Below are 20,486 nucleotides of genomic sequence, written 5' to 3' on the forward strand. Positions count from 1 at the left end.
CCATCTGTTAGGTACGTGCCTTAACTGAGAGCCAGATCTGCACAGCAGCTAATTTGGGTTTTTATTCTGAATAGCTCTTAGGGAAGCAGCCTTCTTCCACAAGCAGCAGAGAGGACCCCAGGCTCCCAGAGGGCCATGCGAGTGTGAATATCCCTCCATAGTCTGCATTTGAGGACTAGGGTCTTCATACCGCAGAGTTCTCACCTGCGGTCTGCCACACCATCACTTACCACAACAGGGGAAACCAAATTAAATATCTTTACCAGTCCACTTCATAGGAAACACTGTAATTGAGTACCGAAAGCCAAGGCCAAGTCACAAAGGTGGTTGAACAAGGAGCTTGTCAACTTTGGGCATTTTAGTTTTGTTTTGGTTTTTTTTTTTTTTTTTAAAAAGCAATATTTGAAAATTATGTTTGGCACTTTGTAATTCAGCATTTATTAGCAGGGAGTTCCTTGGCACAAGGCAGAACCCTTCTGTTCAGGAGAAAGAGCAATAAATGGAAGCAAAATAGCAGACAGGCAGAGTAACAAGCAGAAGTTACAGGAGGCCCACGCAGATGAAGTTCTCCCACTACACTGAAGCAGCATGATCTTCCCTTGCTGCCCACAGCCCTCCCCAAGCAGCTAGCTCTCCTATCTGTCCTTGAGATCCCCTGAGAGGAAGGAGCACCCTGAGCTGTTTTGGCACCCTCACTGCGGCTCCTCATGGTGCCATGTACAAGCTCAAACTCAGAGCCCCACCACCCTCCTACGCCTCCCAGCTGTCCTCTTCCTTTGTTACATCCACAAAATGCTTCCCCAAACTCCTCTGATCCACATCCCATGTTTTCTTTGCTGCTTCCAAGGACACACATACAGAAGGGTACATAACTGGGCATGAAAGGGTTTGGGGAAGCCACTGACCAAAGCAATTTGTGAGCCACTGCTGAAAAACACACAGTGCGCCTTCCAGACGCATTTTCAGAAGGAGCAGAACCTAACCCAAAGTATATTCATCAGCACCTCTTTTCTAGGCTCAGCAGAGAAGTTTCGGGGAACTTTCAGCTCTTCCAATTGTTGTGCTTCAGGGATGAGCACAGAGGACAAAGAATCAGTCTCACCACACTTGTATTAAATGCTGAAGGGAAAGAGCATGAGGAGCTTGATGGAAGAACTATATACAAAATTTGACGTCTGTTGTAAAGGAAAAGAGAAAAGCAAGAACTATTGTTCTTGCACATATTTAGGTGGACCTCTTAATCCTTTCATAAAAAATATTTTCCCAAGATGAAATTCAAACAGTTTTGTATTTCAGCAAATTATCTTAGACACACTTAGCTGGGCAGAGAGAAAAAAAAAAACCCTTCTAATAAATGCAACATCAGAAATTTTATTTACAAATATACTGTAATTCAACAACCATTCTCCACTCAGTTTGTGGAGGAAAAAGTGATAGTTACATTTTTCAAATGGGAAAAGAGAACTCTTCCCCTTAAATGGATTCCACAGAATATTATGCCAACACCACTGAGCAAACAGATTATTCTTTGTATTTAAGTTTCAAAAAAGCAGATAATTTTAGAAACCAGCATATGGAAAGCAAACACATTTGTGTGCATTTAAATGCAGCTTCATATTAACCTAGAGAATTCACTTTCAGTATATGTCAAAAATAAAGACAGCAATTGCAAATATATATTTATATTAGCTATTTCTCTAATGCTCATTTCAAGAGCTTAGAAACAAAATACCCTCTTCATATACCATTGGAAAGTCAACTAGTTGATTATAAGCCTCAAAAATATTTTGAAGTTATTACTGAAAATATACTTATTCTCCCTTGTGCTCTCAGTACTTGAAGATGAAAAAGTGAAAGCATTTTCCCCAGATATTTCCTTTACTGCAATTACTTTCTTATAAATAAAAATAGTGATATGAAGAATACAATGCATTGCTATGAAGACTAGACAAGCAAGAGTTACTCTTAGAAAAAACACACACACACACACAATATATATATTTATAGATCTACATCAGCAGCAATCACCTCTTCTTTTATCTGCAACAGTGGTTTCATATCTTCATTTGCTTCACATGGAGGTTGGCTGTCCAGCTGTTGGAGAAAGATAGAAGAAATCAGAATTGAAGTCTAGCTACTGAAGAATCTTAGTGACAAAAATCAAAATTTCCAAGTTAAAAATAGCCATACAATGGTATTTCCAATACCTATTAAAAATGGTAACACAAACTACGGTATACATTCTGAATCCAGCAGTCCAAATTTAATGAACAATACAAATTTGAGTTTAATCCAATTATAGCACTGCAAGTATTTCAGGCCAAGTAATATTCCACAGCACATGCACCTTACCAAGTTTTTAACAATTATTTTTAGTATTAGCATAGACACATGGTGACTTTCTCTAAATTCACCCTTCAATAATGAAATTAAAATTTGCTAAATAACTGTAACAATACTAAAAAAGACCTTCCGTATCCTCTCTCTGCATATATTTGTGGGCATCTGCCAATTCACTGGTGTTTTGCTACAATGTTCCAAGTTTAAACCACAAAATTAACATAAAAATGTGCAAAAATATCACACCATAAAGTTACACAGTGAATATTAATAATCCTACAGTTTATCAAACCTTTTAGCCATTACGCTCACGTTCCAAACTAACGAATAATTAGCCAGGCCGATGTCAAATGCCAACTGCAAACAAAGTAATCTGCATTACAGACCAGTGCTGCGCGGTCAGTAGATCTTCATTGCAGTAATCGCATAGCTGGCTTTTGTATTATTGAAGTAGCTAATTTGAATTACTAATCACTAATTTCAACGCTTTATTCTGTACCTACAAGTTCTCACAATTCCTGATTTGCTCACATCTCACACAATTATGTTTTGAGGTGCCCACTGGCCCAAGAAGATGCAGTCTGAAGGGAAGGGAATAGAACCATTTCTCACAGATCAACTCTGCTTCTGAAGGGCACTGCCATGACTTTATGGGCTGTAAAGTCAAAGAGAGACTAAATAGCAATTTATCCATGATAAAATTCTTGCTTACTTCCATCACCAAATTCCTGAATGCTGCCTTGCCAGGAAATAACCAAAAAAAAAAAAAAATTTTTTTTTTTTCAGTACAACTCATCCAGTGATTTTGCCCGCTTTAAAAAAAAAAAAAAAAAGATAAAGCAAAAATAACATGAGCGGGCTCCAGATTGAATCTCCCACACATTTCGGGGCTTCAAGTAGGAACATGGTCACTTTGGCATAGTCTCATCATCAAGCAGGAGATAAATTCTCCGAACATTAACTGTGAGAGATATGACCCAGTGCTCCAGATCACCTTCAGATGGAAGAGGGTGATTCTCCTTCTCCTTCCTTTGATCACAGCGGCATCCTTACAGCTAACATTAGCCTCTGTGAATCCACTGTTAGCATCAAGGAGAGGTGTGGGGTTTTCTGGTTTTAGCTTGGGCACCACACAACCATTTCTGTGTGGTGCAGGCAGCTTTTCCTCTTCCTGGAAGCCAAAAAGAGCCTGAAAACAGCAACGGCATCAGATGCAGAGCTTCTCTTTTTCTGAGCTAGGCATCTCAGCCGGCAGATGCCCAAGTCACGCTCAAGTGTTGTAGCATGAATATCCTGTTCCCTTCACTGCCTTCTGGTCCACCATGAGAAAAATGTGCCAGGCTCATGAAGAAACGCGGACATCTTTCCCAGGAAGTAATTCAGAAATGCTTTCCCTTAGCTGAATTTTATCATTCCGGAGAATTTCATATTTGCTACATAAAAATAGAGCCATATAAAACTCCCGAGACTTGTCAAAATTAGGAGGTTGTCTACCATCATCTATGACAGCAGAAAAAAAAACAACTCAACACCATTATTCAAAGCCTCAACATCATGCTCCAGTAAATCAGAATTCTGCAAACCATAATAAAGGAAAAAAATTATACTGCACCTTTTAATTAAGATCTGTAAGTAAATCAATTCCTCCTGAACTTGTACCTAAATGAATAACCAATCACAGACCTATAATTCAAATAATAATAGCATCGCAAAAAGAAACCAGCATTTGTGCCACCTGCACAGGATAAACTAATAGCTTTCCAGGTATGTGTTAGGATGGAATTTAATACATATTCAGATTACTTTAAAAAAAAAAAAAAAAACAAAAAAAATAGACAATTTTTCAAAAAGACTTCCCTGTTATCAAGACAAGCCTGTTCAGCAAGTGACAACTCCTTGACACCACTTTCCCAGATCTATGAAGAAAGCAGGATGACTATACCACGTTGTCTGCTTGAAGCTGCTTAACAACAAGGGGGCAGAATTGGCTACTGGCAACTTAAGAGTTAGGAATGACTACCCTTCAAAAGAGAGAAACTGGCAATCAGACCTTGCCGAACCTCTTCTCTAAGATACTAACTTAAAGCTAAACGTGAAAGCTATCGAGTGGCTCAGCTGTGCAAACACTTGAGGTTTTACAGCACAAAGAAGAACTACCGCCATGCACACCGCAGTTGCATTGCCTTACTTTTAAATCTGATATAGCAGTCGTTGCAGAAGAGTTTGTTGTTTCGGATCCTAACTTCAGCTCCAGAGCGGGATCCCCCAAGGTCGCATCCGCAGGCAACACACTGTATGACAGATGAATAATTAGCAACTCCTTACAAAATATTAAGAAACAAAAATGCTGTTCAAAAGCAGCTTGGATTTAAGCTCAACAAAGCTTGAACCATAAACCCACAATCACTAGAAGCAAATGTATAACAACTAGTAGATCAAAATGTGACCAACCCTTAGAAAGTATTTTAAGGCGGCGACTGGACAACGAATAGCAGAGATACACCAACTAAGCAAACAGAGAGCAGACAGGTTTTAGAGATTAGTTCATTACATCTAATTTGAACTTCAGTTTCTCCAAAAATCAGAACTGGCTTGGCATGAAAAAAAAAAAAAAAAATTTGTTCTCTAGACGGCAACAGCAATTTTGGCACAGAACACCTGGGTGTGCTACCTGCAGATTTCCATGTGGCACTATATGCTGCTGGCACCCTCAGCCCTTTGGCATTCAAAACAGCAAATACTCAGGCACCCCCAATTTCCTGGGTTTGCATCGTAGAAACAAGTTCTTACTTGGGAAGAAGGGGCCAATTTCATTTTTTTTCTTGAACAAACACATGAATAAAGGGCTTGAAAGTTTTCATGCTAACATTAAACTGTTTAACCATGGTGGCTGAACACACCTTTGCTGTGAATACCAAGCACTTCCGGAAGGACTATAAACCAAAGCATAACACGCTCCTTACTGAATTTACAAAGCAAAGTACTTTGTCTGTCTACAGAAGGAGAGATAGCTTGCCTGTTTAAAGGAGTAATGAATCTTTTGGATACCAGTCTGTTCAACAGCTCGTTGATCTTCAGAAATTTGAAAAACACAAATTTGCTATTTTCTTATGTAGGTTAGGACCTCCAGGTGGACTCTCTCACACGGAATACACGTTCTGCAGAAAGGGAATGATGACCAGCCTCCATGGATTACTTCAGTCCCTCCTGCTCAGGCAGGCAGGACCAGGAAGAGCTTTGAGTCAATCCCTTGTAATACTCTAGCTGACACTTTTCAGCTGGGCACAGAGGGTTCTGTTCTGAACCAAACACAGAAGTCTTTTTCTTAAAGCCATGGAAGAAGCAGGGTCCAACGACACCTCCACATCAGTCTGATTCCTCATGTGGTCCTGGGACAGGGGGACTAGGAGTGTTTTTATATCTTTTCTAGGCAAGCATTTATTCTTTCAGGTCTATGTATACTCCAAGCTGTCTGGAAATCATGTAAAACTGTACCTTGGTGCTGAGATTGAGCTAATATACCTACCTAGCTTCTGACCGGGGCTGATTAACACTAATATACTTAAGCTTCTGACCAGGGTTGGTTTGCACTAAACACAACTTCGGGTTTGGTGCTGGGTTTTATCCTGCCAGGCTGAACACTGACAACGTCCCTTTGCCTGGAAAACACCGTGTGAACAATGACAGCTAAGATTAGTTTAGAAGTGATGGCTCATCTTAAATGATTTAATTGCCAGGGTCCAGGCTGAGATTTCTTTTTTAAGGACCTGATTTCTCTGGTTCAGCACCTTCTGATTTTTTTTTTGCTGTCTGTCTATTTGAAGAAGGAAAAACTTTTGATCTCACAGTCAACGCGTCTGTTTTACTTGTCAGAGTCCCACTTGTCAGCTCTGTCATTTATGAAATAGTCCTAGAGCTGAGTGATAAATGCCTGCAGATAGGACTGCCTCATGGAAATATGCATGCAGCACGCTGTCAAGAGTAGAAGGCAAAGCAGGTGATTAGTAGAGCCCCAGTGAGCATAACACTGAGTAGCCATGCGTGCTCCTGATTAGTTCCTGTTCCTTCACGATGTGACTCCCAGCTCTCACCTTAAAGCAATGTAAATGATAACAAAGACCAAGAGACTCAATGATCATGGCTGCTCCTTTGCCCAGAACGTTATTACAGTATGAACAGATTTTCTTCCCACTGACTGACCTAAATAAAGAATGGCAATCCTTAAAACCAGCTTGAAAAGGTTTAAAAGACAAAGAAAAGTTACCAAAGACTTTTTGCGATTAAAAATAAAAATGTACTGGTAAAAAGTGGACTATTGGGCTGCTTGGGGAAAATAAATTGAAAATTAATATTATTTACAGTAGATCTGAAAGCTAGGGAAAGCTGAAGTGTTTTAATTTAGATCAAAGTTACATAGGAACAAATGAAGAAATGCTGTCACATCCTTGGGAGATGTTTCGTTGTATAATATACCTTCTTCAATTAAATATATCACATTAGGTTTGGAGAGTAAGACCACAGGTTTTATGCTCCCGCCTTATTTCTTATTTGCAGGGAATTATCCCAAAGGCTAAGTTTTAGCAAGCACCCCTGCCAAGTCCCGCCATCTGCACCTTGTTAGATAACAGAAGGCTAGTCCTGGACATATAATATTACGTTAACTCTTTGAATGTAAGCCATACAGTCAGTCTCCATAGATCTACCAAGATGCTAGCCAATGGAAGTGAGAACAAGATAAGCAAACATGGTTAAGAAGGTAATTTTCTTACAGTATAAGGAACGTAGGAGCCTAGCTTTAAAAAAAAAAAAAAAAAAAAAAAAAAAAAAAGAGGTCAATTTATCACAAAGTGCCTGAGAGTGTAAGAGCTAGTGAAGCAGTGTTCACACTGTTGTTATATATAATACGTTATAATACATGTAATTGTCTTATCCCAAGGTATTTTTTAAAATGTTTCAAGTACATAAACCAGCAGAGTCATCTACCCTACCGCAACTGAATTCCATTTTTGCTTCAAAATATGTTGCAATTCTTGCTTTCTCCTCCTCGATTAAAACCAACATCCTACTCTAAATCTCCAGGGTCACAGGTTATGAGCATTCCTGAGTGCTCCTTGAGATGACATTGACCACATGCCAGGAAGGGGGGAGGAGAGACCAAGAAGAGGGCCATAAAGCACGGGTTTCAGGAATCTTTTGTTAAAACAAACCTAAGAAAATAAATGTCAGAAATGCCATCTGGAGTAGGCTTTTACTAATCATTTTGGTAACCAACACACAGCTTGGAGACTGGAGCTTTATTACTCCAGTTCCTCTGTTTTTTTAACTGATGTCAAAGCAGTGATGACAAACATGGGGAATTTTCTGAATGACTGGAGCAGGGAGGTAATACCAGCCCATATTTCCCCCAGCCCATATTTCCACCATCCCGACCAGCCAGAAAACTCCAGGTGGTTTTCAGGCTTGTTAATCAATGTTACGGACTAGAACACTGCTACAGACCGCCATACGTACAAAGTCTGCTCTTTAGTGCGGCCGGACATTTATACCTTCCCAGCAGAAGGGCACCCGCTCACCTGCTGCGTGTCTGGGACCCCGGCTGGGAAGCCGAGAGGGGAGACTGAGCCCGGGGGGCTGCCTGGGACACGGAGGGGGCTCTCACAGAGGTGGCCGTGGGAGGTGCTTTGCTGGAGGAAGGAGTGCACATGTAGGCTCGGTTTGAAGTGGACACCGGGCGACTGAAATCTTGACTAGAGGACAGAGATGTAGAGGAGGCAGACTGGTTCAGCCATGCGTGGTGCCTCCATGAGGTTGTTCTTGAAGAATCAAGGTTGTCCAAAGACTCCCCTCTGCAATAAAAGGTACACATACAAATGTAAATATCAGTACAGCTGGAGCAGAAGCGCTACTGTATTTTATTGTTTTTTTTAAAAAGGAAACCATTATCCTAGCATTTTTAAGATTTTCTAGCATGAATATGTTTGCTTGATCACCCTGATCAACGTTCTTCCCATAAACATTTTAAATGTTTGAGCCACAAATCATCCTTTGTGTCCAGTCCTAGTCTCATGGGAAAAAAGCAGGCGAGGCAGAAGAGAGGTGGCACTTAACCACTACAGCATAAAGGCAAAACACTCTTTGCTCCAGCCTTATCAGGGTGAACCGTATCAAAATCCGCTGTACAGCAATGGACCTCGGATACTAGGTTTGTTTTTGTTTTCTCCAAGGGATACCAGATCGAAATAGCAATCCACCCAGACTGGATAGCATCGTCTAGGTACAAGGTGTTGGCCCGATAGCCAAACAATCTCCTGCTGATAACTCAGCTGTTTCCTAAGTGACAAACCCAACACTCATGCATTACTTAACGCAAGAAACAAGCTCCAGGCTTTCTGACGTATTTCTATGTAAAAAAAGGTATATTCCATTGCCATAATAATCGATTTCCACAATAAATCGTCACGCTGAAATTCTTAAGCGCATCTGTCAATGACAAGGCGTGCTTACTGATTTCCACTGCTGGTATACCAACCAAGAAATAAGCAGTTGAGTTATTTAGAGGTCACATCCACATTCTTGATTTGCAAAAAAGCATTTAATCCCAGCTGTAATACTGCTACTTTCTTCTGTCCGCTGCTATTCAGTTTACCTCACAACATTTCACAGACTCAAATTGTTTCTGTGCTCTGTAATATGAGCTGAAGTTTAGAATAACCAAACAAAAATATTTGACAAGAGACAAAGTTAATTTTTAACGCGATTCCTACCTCCTCATACTATTGCTGTACCGACTAATAGGCTCCTTATGTATACTGGAACTGCGCTGCCTAATCCAGCTGCTGTCCGTGTGTAGAGATGTTTTCTTCCTCATTTCCTGAAGGATTTGCTGTCTCTCCAACTCTGCCGCAGACAGGCTGTGCTCCTTTTGAGCCTTCTTCTGCGAGTCACTCACGTTCCAGGACCTCTCCGAATACTTGCTCTGAGTACCTGTTTGGACGACATGTGCAAACTTCAGCTAGGCACCTTTAAGGCACAAAAGCAGTTCTCACACATCCAGTACTCTGACTATAATTCCAAAAGCAGCGGTTCATCGCCACACTCACAAGTTTCTCCAGTTCCTTTTTGCAGCAGGGTGACCAGTATCAAACTGGGCAATACATGATTATTATTACATTTTTTTCATTCGTGTTTCCATCAATGCAGCCTTTTAGATGATGTTTAACTTTAATACAAGTAGGTGTTTTCCTTCACTTATGCATATATATATATTTGTGTGTACACATATATACACGCATATGTTTATTTTAGGGCACGATCTCTTTTAGTGCCACAATTTGGACTCTTCCTCCAATACAAACTGAAGCATGTATGGAATATATAACTGAAAGGTGGGGTGCCTTCTTTCCCTTTAGGAGTTCATATTCTCTTTTTCTGTAAGTTGTCCCTGTTTTCAAGAATTCTTTCCTTATTCAAGGCACTAAACACATTGCTTTATCTTGCTTTATATGAATAAAAGGCGGGGGGAGGGGGACGGTATGGTCTTACAGCCTTTGAAATTTTGGAAGGGGAAACAAAGAAGGCATCTTTCTCCGGTAAGTGCTGACATGTTAGAAAGCAACAATTTTGTCTTTATTTCCTAGATTCAGTAACTATTTTTTACAGTGAGATTAATTAAGAAAATTACTCTGCAATAAGTCACTCAATTGAAAGTTCAATGCCTTTCAATACTGCTGTAACTACAAATTTGGTCTTGGTTTTATTGCTATAGATTACCATTATAAAATACTGCAGAAGTTTACTTGCTCATTAGTTTCAATGGCCAAGCTTTAATGTGTGAAAGCAGTGTTGTCAATATGGGGTATTGTCTCTAATACACCATTTACTTTTCTGTGATTACTTCTGCTTACTTTTTTTAATCATGTTTTAGACACAGGAATAGCTTCTAGGCATTTCCCCCTGTAACATATTTCTAAAACTGCTTTGTTTGTTTGTTTGACACATATTCCTCTAAAAATGCAGTAACGTCACTGAAGGACAATTCAAGAAAGGCAGCAACAAAACAGAGTCCCAGGAGACAAGCCACTGTGACAGTATCAAAAGCTGACTTCTAGCTGTGTTATTCCTACAATAACTGAAGTTAAAAAGAACAAACAGATGTAATAAATACATTAGCATCTTGGTATGTGTGACTTTTTTAACTGAGTCAATATATCAAGAGCACGCACATCTTCGATGATATACCTACACAATTGGTTTAATCTCATATAAATATCAGTCATCTAAAATTTAAGCACCTGAGATCCATTTGTAGTCACAGCTATGGCACTTTGAGAGCAGTTAATCATATTTGTCCTAGGCTTATATATTACTGTAAGAATCTCCTCTTGTTGTTAAAGCTTCGTTAAAGTGTGTCGTGGTATGAATTTGAATTACAGTGCAGCTATCAAAAAGCACTCTGACAATTAATTTTCTTAGGATGACTACGTCTGATACACCTTTTTTAAAAAAAAATAATTTAAAAATAATGGAAGTTAAACACTACTTACCATTTCTGATTGTGTTGAATTCATTCAGTTCTGAAGTCGACTTGGACTTATTCCTAAGGATATAAAAAAACATTAATTCCTCTATTTCAACCAGGAGATCTCATCATGGGCAAAGATCTTATCTTTGCAGACCACAGATACACTTTTCAGCATCCCTCCCATCAATGACTTAATGCTGTACTTAAAACATGAAGCAAAAATACCCAAAGACCAACAGGATATTAAGGGGGCGGGGGGGGGGGAAGATGTCAATATTTAGAAGTCAATAGGTAATCGCTGTTGAAAAGTTGAAATTTTGTATTGAAAGTTCCCAGTGCTTCAGGTGCAAGGAAATGATCATTGTATTTGCTTCAACAAAACCTTGTAAAAACTAAAGTTCTTCCCTGCCAAAGCTTTGTGAAGACTACAGTAAGACAGTCAAAGAAGCGATAACTTTCAAAGCAGGTTTATAAATGATTTAACTTCATGAGAAACTTAAGTCATACTTCATCCCCATTACTAGACCATAAGCAAAACACCTCCTCAAAACGCAGATTGTTCTCGAGAAAGTTATTATTCACTGATTATACCCGGCAGCATAATTTTTTAATGAGTTTTAGCCAAGAAATGTCATTCAATACACAGGTAGACAAATGGCAAAAAGCTGCTTTTCTGACAGTAAAGAGCAGAAGCTTCAGCAACCCCTCTACGCTGTATTATTAGGCTCAAAGTAACACAGTTTCTTAGTTTAAAATACTTTGGAAAAGAACAGAAATCCTTTGCTGGGTCACAACTCAAAGCTGATACATTAATGTGTCGACACGTACAGCATTGGCTGCATAACAGCATTTTGAGCGAATCTTGTCCTTTGTCTGTAAATAAATTGGTGCATAAACTGCATCACGTTTCTTGCTCCCCAAGTTCTGACTGTCTGTTCTACGGTGCAGACCTACTTTATTATCTATTTGAGGAGATGCAACAATTTCACAGTTGCTTTTAGTAAACAGGAGCTCCAAAGAGCAGGTCAGCCTTGCCTGGGATGCTTTTAGCACCTGAGTATCCTCCTCACACATATAGGTAAGATGTAATTATTTAGTGCAGGCACCTTCTGAAGTTAGACTTAGATCTTCCATTAGTAACAGATCCATTAGTTGTACCCTATAAGTTTTAGGGTTTCTCTTAATATAAAAAAATGTATGCTCACGCCAACTATAAGAACTGATTAAATACACAGCAGAGGCGATCTTTTAGAACTACTCTGGGATGTCATCTAAGACAAAGGCTTGATGCAAACTTTCTGGATTTAGGTTACTTCAGCATTTTTTAACCATAGCCCAGTTATTAAAAGGGAGAAGAAAAAGCTGTCTATTCAAAAACCCCAAATCTGCAGAGGCTAATATATTCTATTGAAATAAAAACAAAGCAAAACCAAACAACAATAAAACTCCCCAAAAAACCACCGAGCAAAACAAAATGGAAAATAGCCAAGGTAAGAGAGCATAACTTAACAAGTGGCACATCTACTATCTTCCTGACAAATACACTGCTGCTGCCTCTCACTTCCCTCCCTGCTTACTCTCTCCTAAGTTGCACAATGCTGATTGGGCTGGCTGCACCTTAGTTTGTATAGCACATTATGACACAATCACAATACTATCTGAAATTGTTTTCCAGCCAGATAAGTCTAGTACCACCCACATATTTACTTCCTTATAGTTCTGCTTCTCCCAGTAAAATCCTACCGACTGACTAACTGTTGTTTACAGCACAGCGTAATAATTTGCCCAAAGTCTGGCTGCTTCTTTTCTCAAGACGAAAACATGCCATAAAACCTGCAAAACACAGCAGCAATATAGCGTATACGCTTAGCTGCCATGACTAAAGTTTATTGAAAGTTTCAAAGCTTTCTGAGGCAGAAACGGTGCTGTTACAATCTATGCTGAGATACGGTACCATGCATACCTGTCAGCAAATGACTGGCCAGGTTGCTCCTCAGTGGTTTTAGAAACTTCGTAACGCTCATATTGCCTACAAAAAAAAAAAAAAAAAAAAAAAAAAAAAAAAAAAAAAAAGATACATTACGTTCATATACAGAAAAAGACATACATAGACATAAATATTTCCTACTAAAAATATTCAAAAGAGATCCTTGAGGGAAAAAAAGGAAAAAAATCCCAAAGAGTTGAAGTTCTAAGGAGGCTTAATTTTAGTCAGAAACACAACTAACAAAAGAAGGCTGTGATAAAAACTGACTGAAATTACAATTTTGTAAGTGACAAGGAATCTAAGCCTGAGCATACCAAAATGGTTAATACTAATTGCTGAAGATGTTTCAACCTACCTATCGATTCAATTTCTTATTACCTGTCAATGAGAGGATGGCCAGCTCGATCCTCTATTGTTTTAGATACTTCGTAGCGCTCATAATGTCTAGAAGCAAAATACAGATAAAATACGTATTAAATGCAAAAACAACCCCATTTTCTAGAAATTGAGCAAACAGTAAAGTATACATATAGAAAAATGAGACAGTTCATATGTGTTAGTTAGAAACATGAAAATACATGAGAAAAAAATCCCAAAGACTTTTTAAGATGCTGCGAAAATGACAAGTATCAGCATATGACGGTGATTATCTCATCTGTTTCAAAGCCAGGAGGTAAGCTTTGTCCAAAATTATCAGTTCTCTAAAAGTTACATGTATATTCTAGCAAATTGTGAAGGTGCAGTTGGTAACCCATAGAGAAGCACTGACTTCCACAGACAAAGCTCTTCCAGCTGCCTGTCCCCTACCCTCAGCGCTCTTTGTAGCGAGTATCAAGCCTTCACAGATGTTTATATAACGTTTCAGATGTCAAGTCATATCTTTGGATACCACCGTAAAGCAAACATTTAACACTAGATATTTTAAATCCCAGTTTCACTGAACTTGCTCCCTCACTATTAAGCAAAGCCACCCTTGTCTAGCAAAACACATCCTTTGGCAGCAACCTCAGAAGAGATGAAATCCCCTGAGACTAAAGCACATATCAAGGTTTTAGATATGCAGATATTGCAGCAGCTTAATAAGTTACCGCACAAAGTTCTATTATCTTGCAATTGGGGCAAGCTAAAACTGCAGAGATACCCTGGCTCGGCTGCCAAGAAGAACCTGTTTAACCATTGTAACAACTGTGCCTCTGCTTTGCTCAGCAGGGATCACAAGCGGCAGGCATTCCCAATGAGCTGAAGTAATTCCAGGTCTCACAATCTCCTCTGCAAATACATGCAACCTTATAATCATATTTTCTTCTCCTAGGACTTAACCTGATACCATGTGTTATCTTCAGTCATCTCTTATTACTTGTATAAGAAAAGGGGGAAATCCTCAAGAGAAACAGAGGAGCTAGTCATACACAAGGCAGTAAGCCAAAGGCACACGAAACAAGGAAAAGTTACTGGTTTAATCTGTTTCAGACAGATGTCTGTAATAGTAGTCTGAAAACTTTTGGGCAAGAACATGCACTTGTAAACTAATAGTTGAGAGTGGGGGAGGTTGTTTGGTTGGTGTTTTTTTTAAGAAAACAAGCTGCTGAAGAAAGCCATGGAAGAAACTTTTTTCCATCCTCTAGAATAAATATATCCACAACGCATACTTCTAGCAGGCTATGATATCTAAGCCAGTATCTGTTCGCTCATATACCATGACACCCCTCATCGACAAATTAACCCAGCAGTGCAATTAAACTTTATTGTTGCACTGTTGAACTAAAATGAGAGAGGAGTCTGGAAAATCAGTCACGCGTTTGCTGGAAAAGAGTTAAATTGGTATTTGTTCTGAAAGCACTGTACGTTGAGTCACTGGCTCTCAACTTAAAAGCTTGTGCAGGGTTCTTATAAAATCTTCACACTAAGTGCTTCAGGTCATCTTTGATTTGTCTGTAATTACTGTATTTACACTTCCTATTTAAAAAATGAGTTGAAGTGGGTTAATAGAGCACTTGATTCGTGGGGAAAGACTTTGTCTTATGCCTGATTCTTCTACCTTTAGAAAGAGAAGCTATCCTGTGGTATCTTGCACTGACTGATTAATCTACAATGTGAGTCTTACATGAATACACTTATATATTCAGGACATACGCACTCCCTTTAGAAACATAACTGAATTTTTGACGCAGAAGGAAGAGAAAGTACATCCCACCACAAGTGCATACCTTTGGTATTGAGGTGTCTCCACTGACACCTCCCTCTGCCTCTCCGCCTGCCGCCTCTGCTCCTCCATCTCCGCCTGCCGCCTCTGCTCCTCAGCATATTGCTGTTCCCTCTCTTTACGTTGCCTCTCAAGCTCCAGTTCTTGGAGTTCCCTTTCTTGCTCAAAACGCAAGGCTGCTTCTTCCTGGATCCTCCGTTCCTCCTGAAGCTGCCTCCGTTCTTCCTCCTCGTCCAGCAAGCGCGCTGCCCGCTCGCTTTCTCCATCTCCTTCTGGCTCCTCAGGTGTACCCGCTTCAGGGCTTGCCCTCCAGCTGGACACCGATGGAGTCCGTGCAGGGACAGATGTTATGTTTAAGGTTAGAACAGTCTGTTCCTATAGCAAAGAAAATTAAAAAAAAAAAAAAAAAAATATAAAATCATGTTTTCAAGGTGAGGGAGCTGTTTTTTTTTTTTAAACAGGTTGCTTACGCAGAAAAGTTCTTTTATTTTTTGAGGGCGGACTGTATAAAAAGCATCCCGAACACTTTCAATGCAAGACCCAGGGTGTACTTTGGTTTCATTTTTTTGAGCGCCTGCGAGCACATTCTCCTAACGCAAAAGCTTCATTCCACATGGCAGCCTTAGCGAGCGCCGTGGGCAGCGCGGCCACAATTATGTGAAACATTCCGCTCTCTGAAGTATCACTTACATTTCAAGCCATCCCATCCCCACTTAAATATCCATGGAAAACAAACTCTTCCATGATACCCAGCATTTCTCCCTACTGTTTTGACTTCGAAACCTGAGACCTACCTAAGAGCGTATACACTAAAATATACGCTGCACATGTACATCAGACCGATGAATGTCATGTGAATCATCTTGTGGAGAAAACCCCCATCCTCCTCCATTCTCCTACCATCTGGAAGTCAAGCCTCAGACCTACCACTCTCTTCTGTCAGACATGAAAAAAGGTCTTTCAGCGGTCAAATATGTTTTAATTGCAGAGAACAAATACTGTTTGTGTATTAAGTACTGGTGCATCCAAAATTCTAATGACAAAAAAAATATGAAATGGTTTATGTTCTTGTACAGCAAAGTCCTCTGACAGCTCAAAGAGCTTTCTTATTCAAGTCCTAAGCCTTAAATTACAGTCTACTTATTTATGACTGTATAAACACAACTGTTCTAGCTAGGATGCCTGAAGCAGCGCTCCCATAGCAATAGACAACAGATATCTCAGACACCTCCCACACCCAGGATAAAACCTGTTCATCTTCCCATAAGTAACAGCCACAAAAGTCAGCATCTACAGAAACTACATGCAATCGATATTTTCAAACATACGATCGCAAATGTGAAGTTGATTTGATAGGTAAGTTTATCAGAGATGGGATGAACTGGTTGCCAGCGCAAGCCAGACACTTCCAAACATGCCTCATGATGAAGTATTGAAGCAGAATTCCAACAAGTAGCATCAGGAGGTAAATATACAGCAAAGGTGACCATTTCATTCTGGTCACAATAATTAAAACATGCTGTAAGTTTTTGCCAATATATTTCTGGTGTTAGTTACCTAACCAATCCATAAGGAAAAAAAGTAAAATTCAACAGGTCTCAAAACATCCCATTTAATCTTTCCTTACCATTTTTGCAACTTCTTTCTACCACGTTATAGAAAATGATTAATTTTCAAAAATGAGAAGATAAAGGACATAGCAAAAAAAAAAAAGTTATTTGCCTGCTTGCATGCATCTACTATTAAGGAAAAAAGCCATTAAGAAACTAAACAGTCAAAAGTGAAGCCATATTCATAGCCTACCTCATCAAAATACTTGGAGCTCTCTTTTTCTGCTTCTTGCTTAGCTCGTAGCCATTCTTCCCTTAGTTTTTCTTGTTCCCGTTTATATTTCTCCTGTAGGTTAGATTGAAGTTAAACATGCAAATAAGAAACATGGTATTTTTTTTATTTGGTTTAAAAGGTACTGCTGGTATTTAATGTGTTTTTTTAAGACCAGCATGGTAAACACATGCTTGAGCTACACTAGGACATTAGGTTGCCACAAGTGAATGAAATCCTGGCTCAAATACAACCCAAAGGAGTTCTGCAATTGATTTTGGAGAATCCAGGCTTATTACACGCTTAGTCTCATAACAACTGGCTTCACATCTGTTATATTCCCCATACAGTTTAGTTCTCATTTGAACAAGAATCAGCTATCTAAGGTATTTTCTTGAAAGATGGAGCGATTATATTTAACTTGGATTTGGGCACATTAATACGGTAAATAGAAAGTGATCACTTAGTGAAATATGAGGCAGTAATTTCGTTTGAGCAAGAACTCCTGGGCTTTTGGAAGCTTACCTAAACAAAAAACAGTTTCTGGGCCTCCAAATTGGTCCTATGACTGGATTTGGTATGAAATCAATGTAATGTCTTAAGGCATTATTCAAGGTACACGATAAATGTTTTGGTGGTTTTGTCAGTCACCACTTAAGTCTTGGGAAAAGTAAAATATTTAATGATGTCAAAAGTATTCCTTCTAAGATGTTGGAAATAAGTGAAGAAAAGATTTTGCTTCCTTTCTCTGTTATTTGAAAATTCATTACTGGGATCGTAAGGAAGAGAAAGAACATTATTACTCTGGCCAAATTTACTACTTCAGGACCGAAAAAGGAGAAGCAAAGAAAAGAAAAATGATGGCAGAGGGCTGAGATTGCTCTCAGGAAAGGGGAGCCAAGGTTTACATTCTTTAAAGCCATCTCTTCAGGCATCAAATGGAGCACCCAAACCATAACAGAGACCACAAATATGTTTAGGAAGGCACAGCTCTTGCCTTGCAGAGTTTGCAAGCTAAAAGGAATGACAAAAGATAAAACATCCAAAAAGCAACAGAGTTGCTAAGCTGTACTTTAACACCACAGTTGAAGGCACCAAAGTCATTAAAAGGGCTTGTGCAGAGTAAATGACGTTCACTGATGCCCCTTCTGGCCCAGACTGTAGATAACTAACTTGAATTTAATTTGCAGAGATGTGTCGTCTTGAATGCAGTTGAATGGGCTTATGCTTCATTGAGCTGAGGTGTGCAGAGATGTCCGCTTGATTTTTGTGCTACCCTGAGATGACAAACATTCCCCCTTCCCTCTGCAACACTTCCCTCCACCTCTACCAACTGGTTATCAAGGTGGTTTTGTGTTGGTAGATTCAGCTTCCTGACTCACAGAGGTCCTGGGAACCAGGTTGATTCCACCTAATTCACCGACTGCTAAACGACAGGATGCTAGCAGGCATCTAACCATGGCACTGGCTGCCTGCTCTTCATCTCTGAATATAAGGCAGTATCACCAATTGAAGGTAAAACTCATTCTAGAGCCAATTTTCTTGGGGGGGAGCTGAATAAAACTCATTGAAAAGTGAAGACTGCTGCCCCTTAGGTCTTTGTTTATCCTTTAAATTCTGTTGCCAGTAAGAGCATACCAGCCTTGTGATGACTGAGCACTTCTGGCCGTAGTGAATACTCAGTCTGGGCTTGATGTCATGAAACTCACTAATGCATTTTCCGCTTTTTGCTGAACAATCGGTATTGTGTGTAACTGCACAGCCCAGCAAACGTATCTGAAAGTCCTCTTAGGCCATCAGTAGGAAGAGTGGCAGGAGTCACATGTTACTTTTCTTCCCTAACAGTTGCTGCACTCAAGGGATTCCCAGCCTATGATTCTGAAGATACCTGCAATAAACGGTCCTGCTCCTTTTGCCATTTTTCCTGTCGTTTTCTTTCTTCCTCTTGATCCCAAACCCGACGACTAGGAGCACTAATGGATGGGACTGGGAGCTAATATAGCACAAAAATGAAATAATATTATCTTATTCCATGTATCCAACACTCTGCATTTTAAAACTTTTTTTTTTCTTTTTTAATAAGAAATAAAAGCTATTACAAACACTACAGCTTTATAGTGACAAGGACCTAAATTAGCCTTTTCTTTAAAGGGACAGAAAGCAACCATTCCACGTTAGAAAATATTAATCAGCACTCCCAGATTTGATCACAATTTTAAAGCAGTATAAAAAGCAACAGAAAGCAGCGGGCTTCTTGAAAAGACCAGGATTATAGAATTAATTATTAGGTTGTAAATAGTACTTACATCAGGCATTGCAGGCTCTGGGCCTCCTGTGAGATTTGGAAAACAAAAACCAGAAGTTATTCGAACCATGCATACTCACTACTGCAAGTCTCGTGTAAATGTGGAAAGTCCGAGCTTCAGACTAATTCTTGCTTCCTTAGTAAGCCATGCTTGCATTTTGCCCTACTGAACCTACTGGAGGTCAGAATTCATTAGGTGCTTTCAGCTAACGTGTGCAATTGTTTAAAAGCTTTACATGCTTACAAATGCCACCAGCAATTGCCTGAATTAGCAGTACGTCTCCCACTGTGGCAATACAGAGGTTCTTTGCTACACCTCTCCTATTATTATTCTGAAACCCAACTGTTTAGCATGACCAATAACCAGAACGCAGCTCCAGGGTAGAGCAGCTACTCACCTACTGCCCTTGACCTGAACTAAGAGCAACAGTCATCTACAGGCAACTTCTCTACCACAAACCCAGGTATTTTCCCCTTCCAACTGTCCTCCTTTCCTAGTCCCAAAAGCACACTTGAATTTGGTGAGCTTGTCCCCATTCATCACAAACCTTATGCTGCTTGAGGCTATCATGCTCGGTCTTATCTTGTGCCAAGATGATTATTAGAGAGACGTGTATTATGCTAATATATTTAAAAAAAATAAAATCAAGAAAATGTGGAGAATCACAAATTTAAGTATAATCCTTTCCAAAGCATCATCGCTATTTTTGTTTGTTGCTAGTGTACTTGTCCAAATTTCAGTTAAAAAAAAAAAAAACACATAAAAGCAAAAAGTTTTCTGAAGTATCACCACATGAAGTGGAGAAATGTGTCAAATTTAGGATACAAAGACATCTAATAAGTCACAGACTGGTGTCCAATCTATATATGCGCAATTTTGTCTTCATTATCAGATCGCAAGAGCCACAGTGACAATAGGACGAACAGACAAAATAAGACAAAAAATTGCGCCAGATGTTAAAGGGAGGTATAGGCAGCACCTATCTTTGCTCCCCTCTTCTAGCACCTCTGTCAGCTTATGCTGGCCTGTACAGGTTTAGAAAGAAGAATCTTTCATACCATTGTAAAGCTAAGGTGTCAAAACTTTTAAATGAGCAAAACTGTACTGAGCGTACACTCCTCCCCTTCAAGCACAAGTGAAACACTTCAATATTGCTATAATATTTATTAAAATAAAAAACTAATTTCATAGCCAGCTTTAAACAAAACAAAACAAACCCACAAAACCAAAAACCGCCCAAAAAAACCCCAAACAACCAACAACAAAATACCACCATATTGCAGATGCAATGCAGCAGAAATATTTAAA

At 39.4% G+C, this 20,486-nt stretch overlaps 1 protein-coding gene across 16 annotated transcripts in view; it reads right to left on the reverse strand.

Moving 5' to 3' along the window:
- Window positions 1-1,351: 1,351 nt before the first annotated feature.
- LMO7 (LIM domain 7) overlaps window positions 1,352-20,486 on the reverse strand; it is a 139,322-nt gene continuing 120,187 nt past the window's right edge. For all 16 annotated transcript variants that reach the window (XM_074564052.1, XM_074564043.1, XM_074564035.1 and 13 more), the window contains 12 exons: window positions 19,179-19,204; window positions 18,761-18,865; window positions 16,855-16,947; window positions 15,056-15,426; window positions 13,227-13,292; window positions 12,825-12,890; window positions 10,884-10,936; window positions 9,105-9,324; window positions 7,914-8,186; window positions 6,432-6,540; window positions 4,529-4,631; window positions 1,352-2,094 (listed from right to left, as the gene is read on the reverse strand). In XM_074564052.1, coding sequence (XP_074420153.1) covers window positions 2,072-2,094; window positions 4,529-4,631; window positions 6,432-6,540; window positions 7,914-8,186; window positions 9,105-9,324; window positions 10,884-10,936; window positions 12,825-12,890; window positions 13,227-13,292; window positions 15,056-15,426; window positions 16,855-16,947; window positions 18,761-18,865; window positions 19,179-19,204 — 1,508 coding nt within the window. In that variant the 3' untranslated portion in view covers window positions 1,352-2,071. The remainder of the gene's footprint in view (window positions 2,095-4,528; window positions 4,632-6,431; window positions 6,541-7,913; window positions 8,187-9,104; window positions 9,325-10,883; window positions 10,937-12,824; window positions 12,891-13,226; window positions 13,293-15,055; window positions 15,427-16,854; window positions 16,948-18,760; window positions 18,866-19,178; window positions 19,205-20,486) is intronic.

Source organism: Larus michahellis, chromosome 1 (genome assembly GCF_964199755.1).
Source record: "Larus michahellis chromosome 1, bLarMic1.1, whole genome shotgun sequence".
Classification (NCBI taxonomy): domain Eukaryota; kingdom Metazoa; phylum Chordata; class Aves; order Charadriiformes; family Laridae; genus Larus; species Larus michahellis.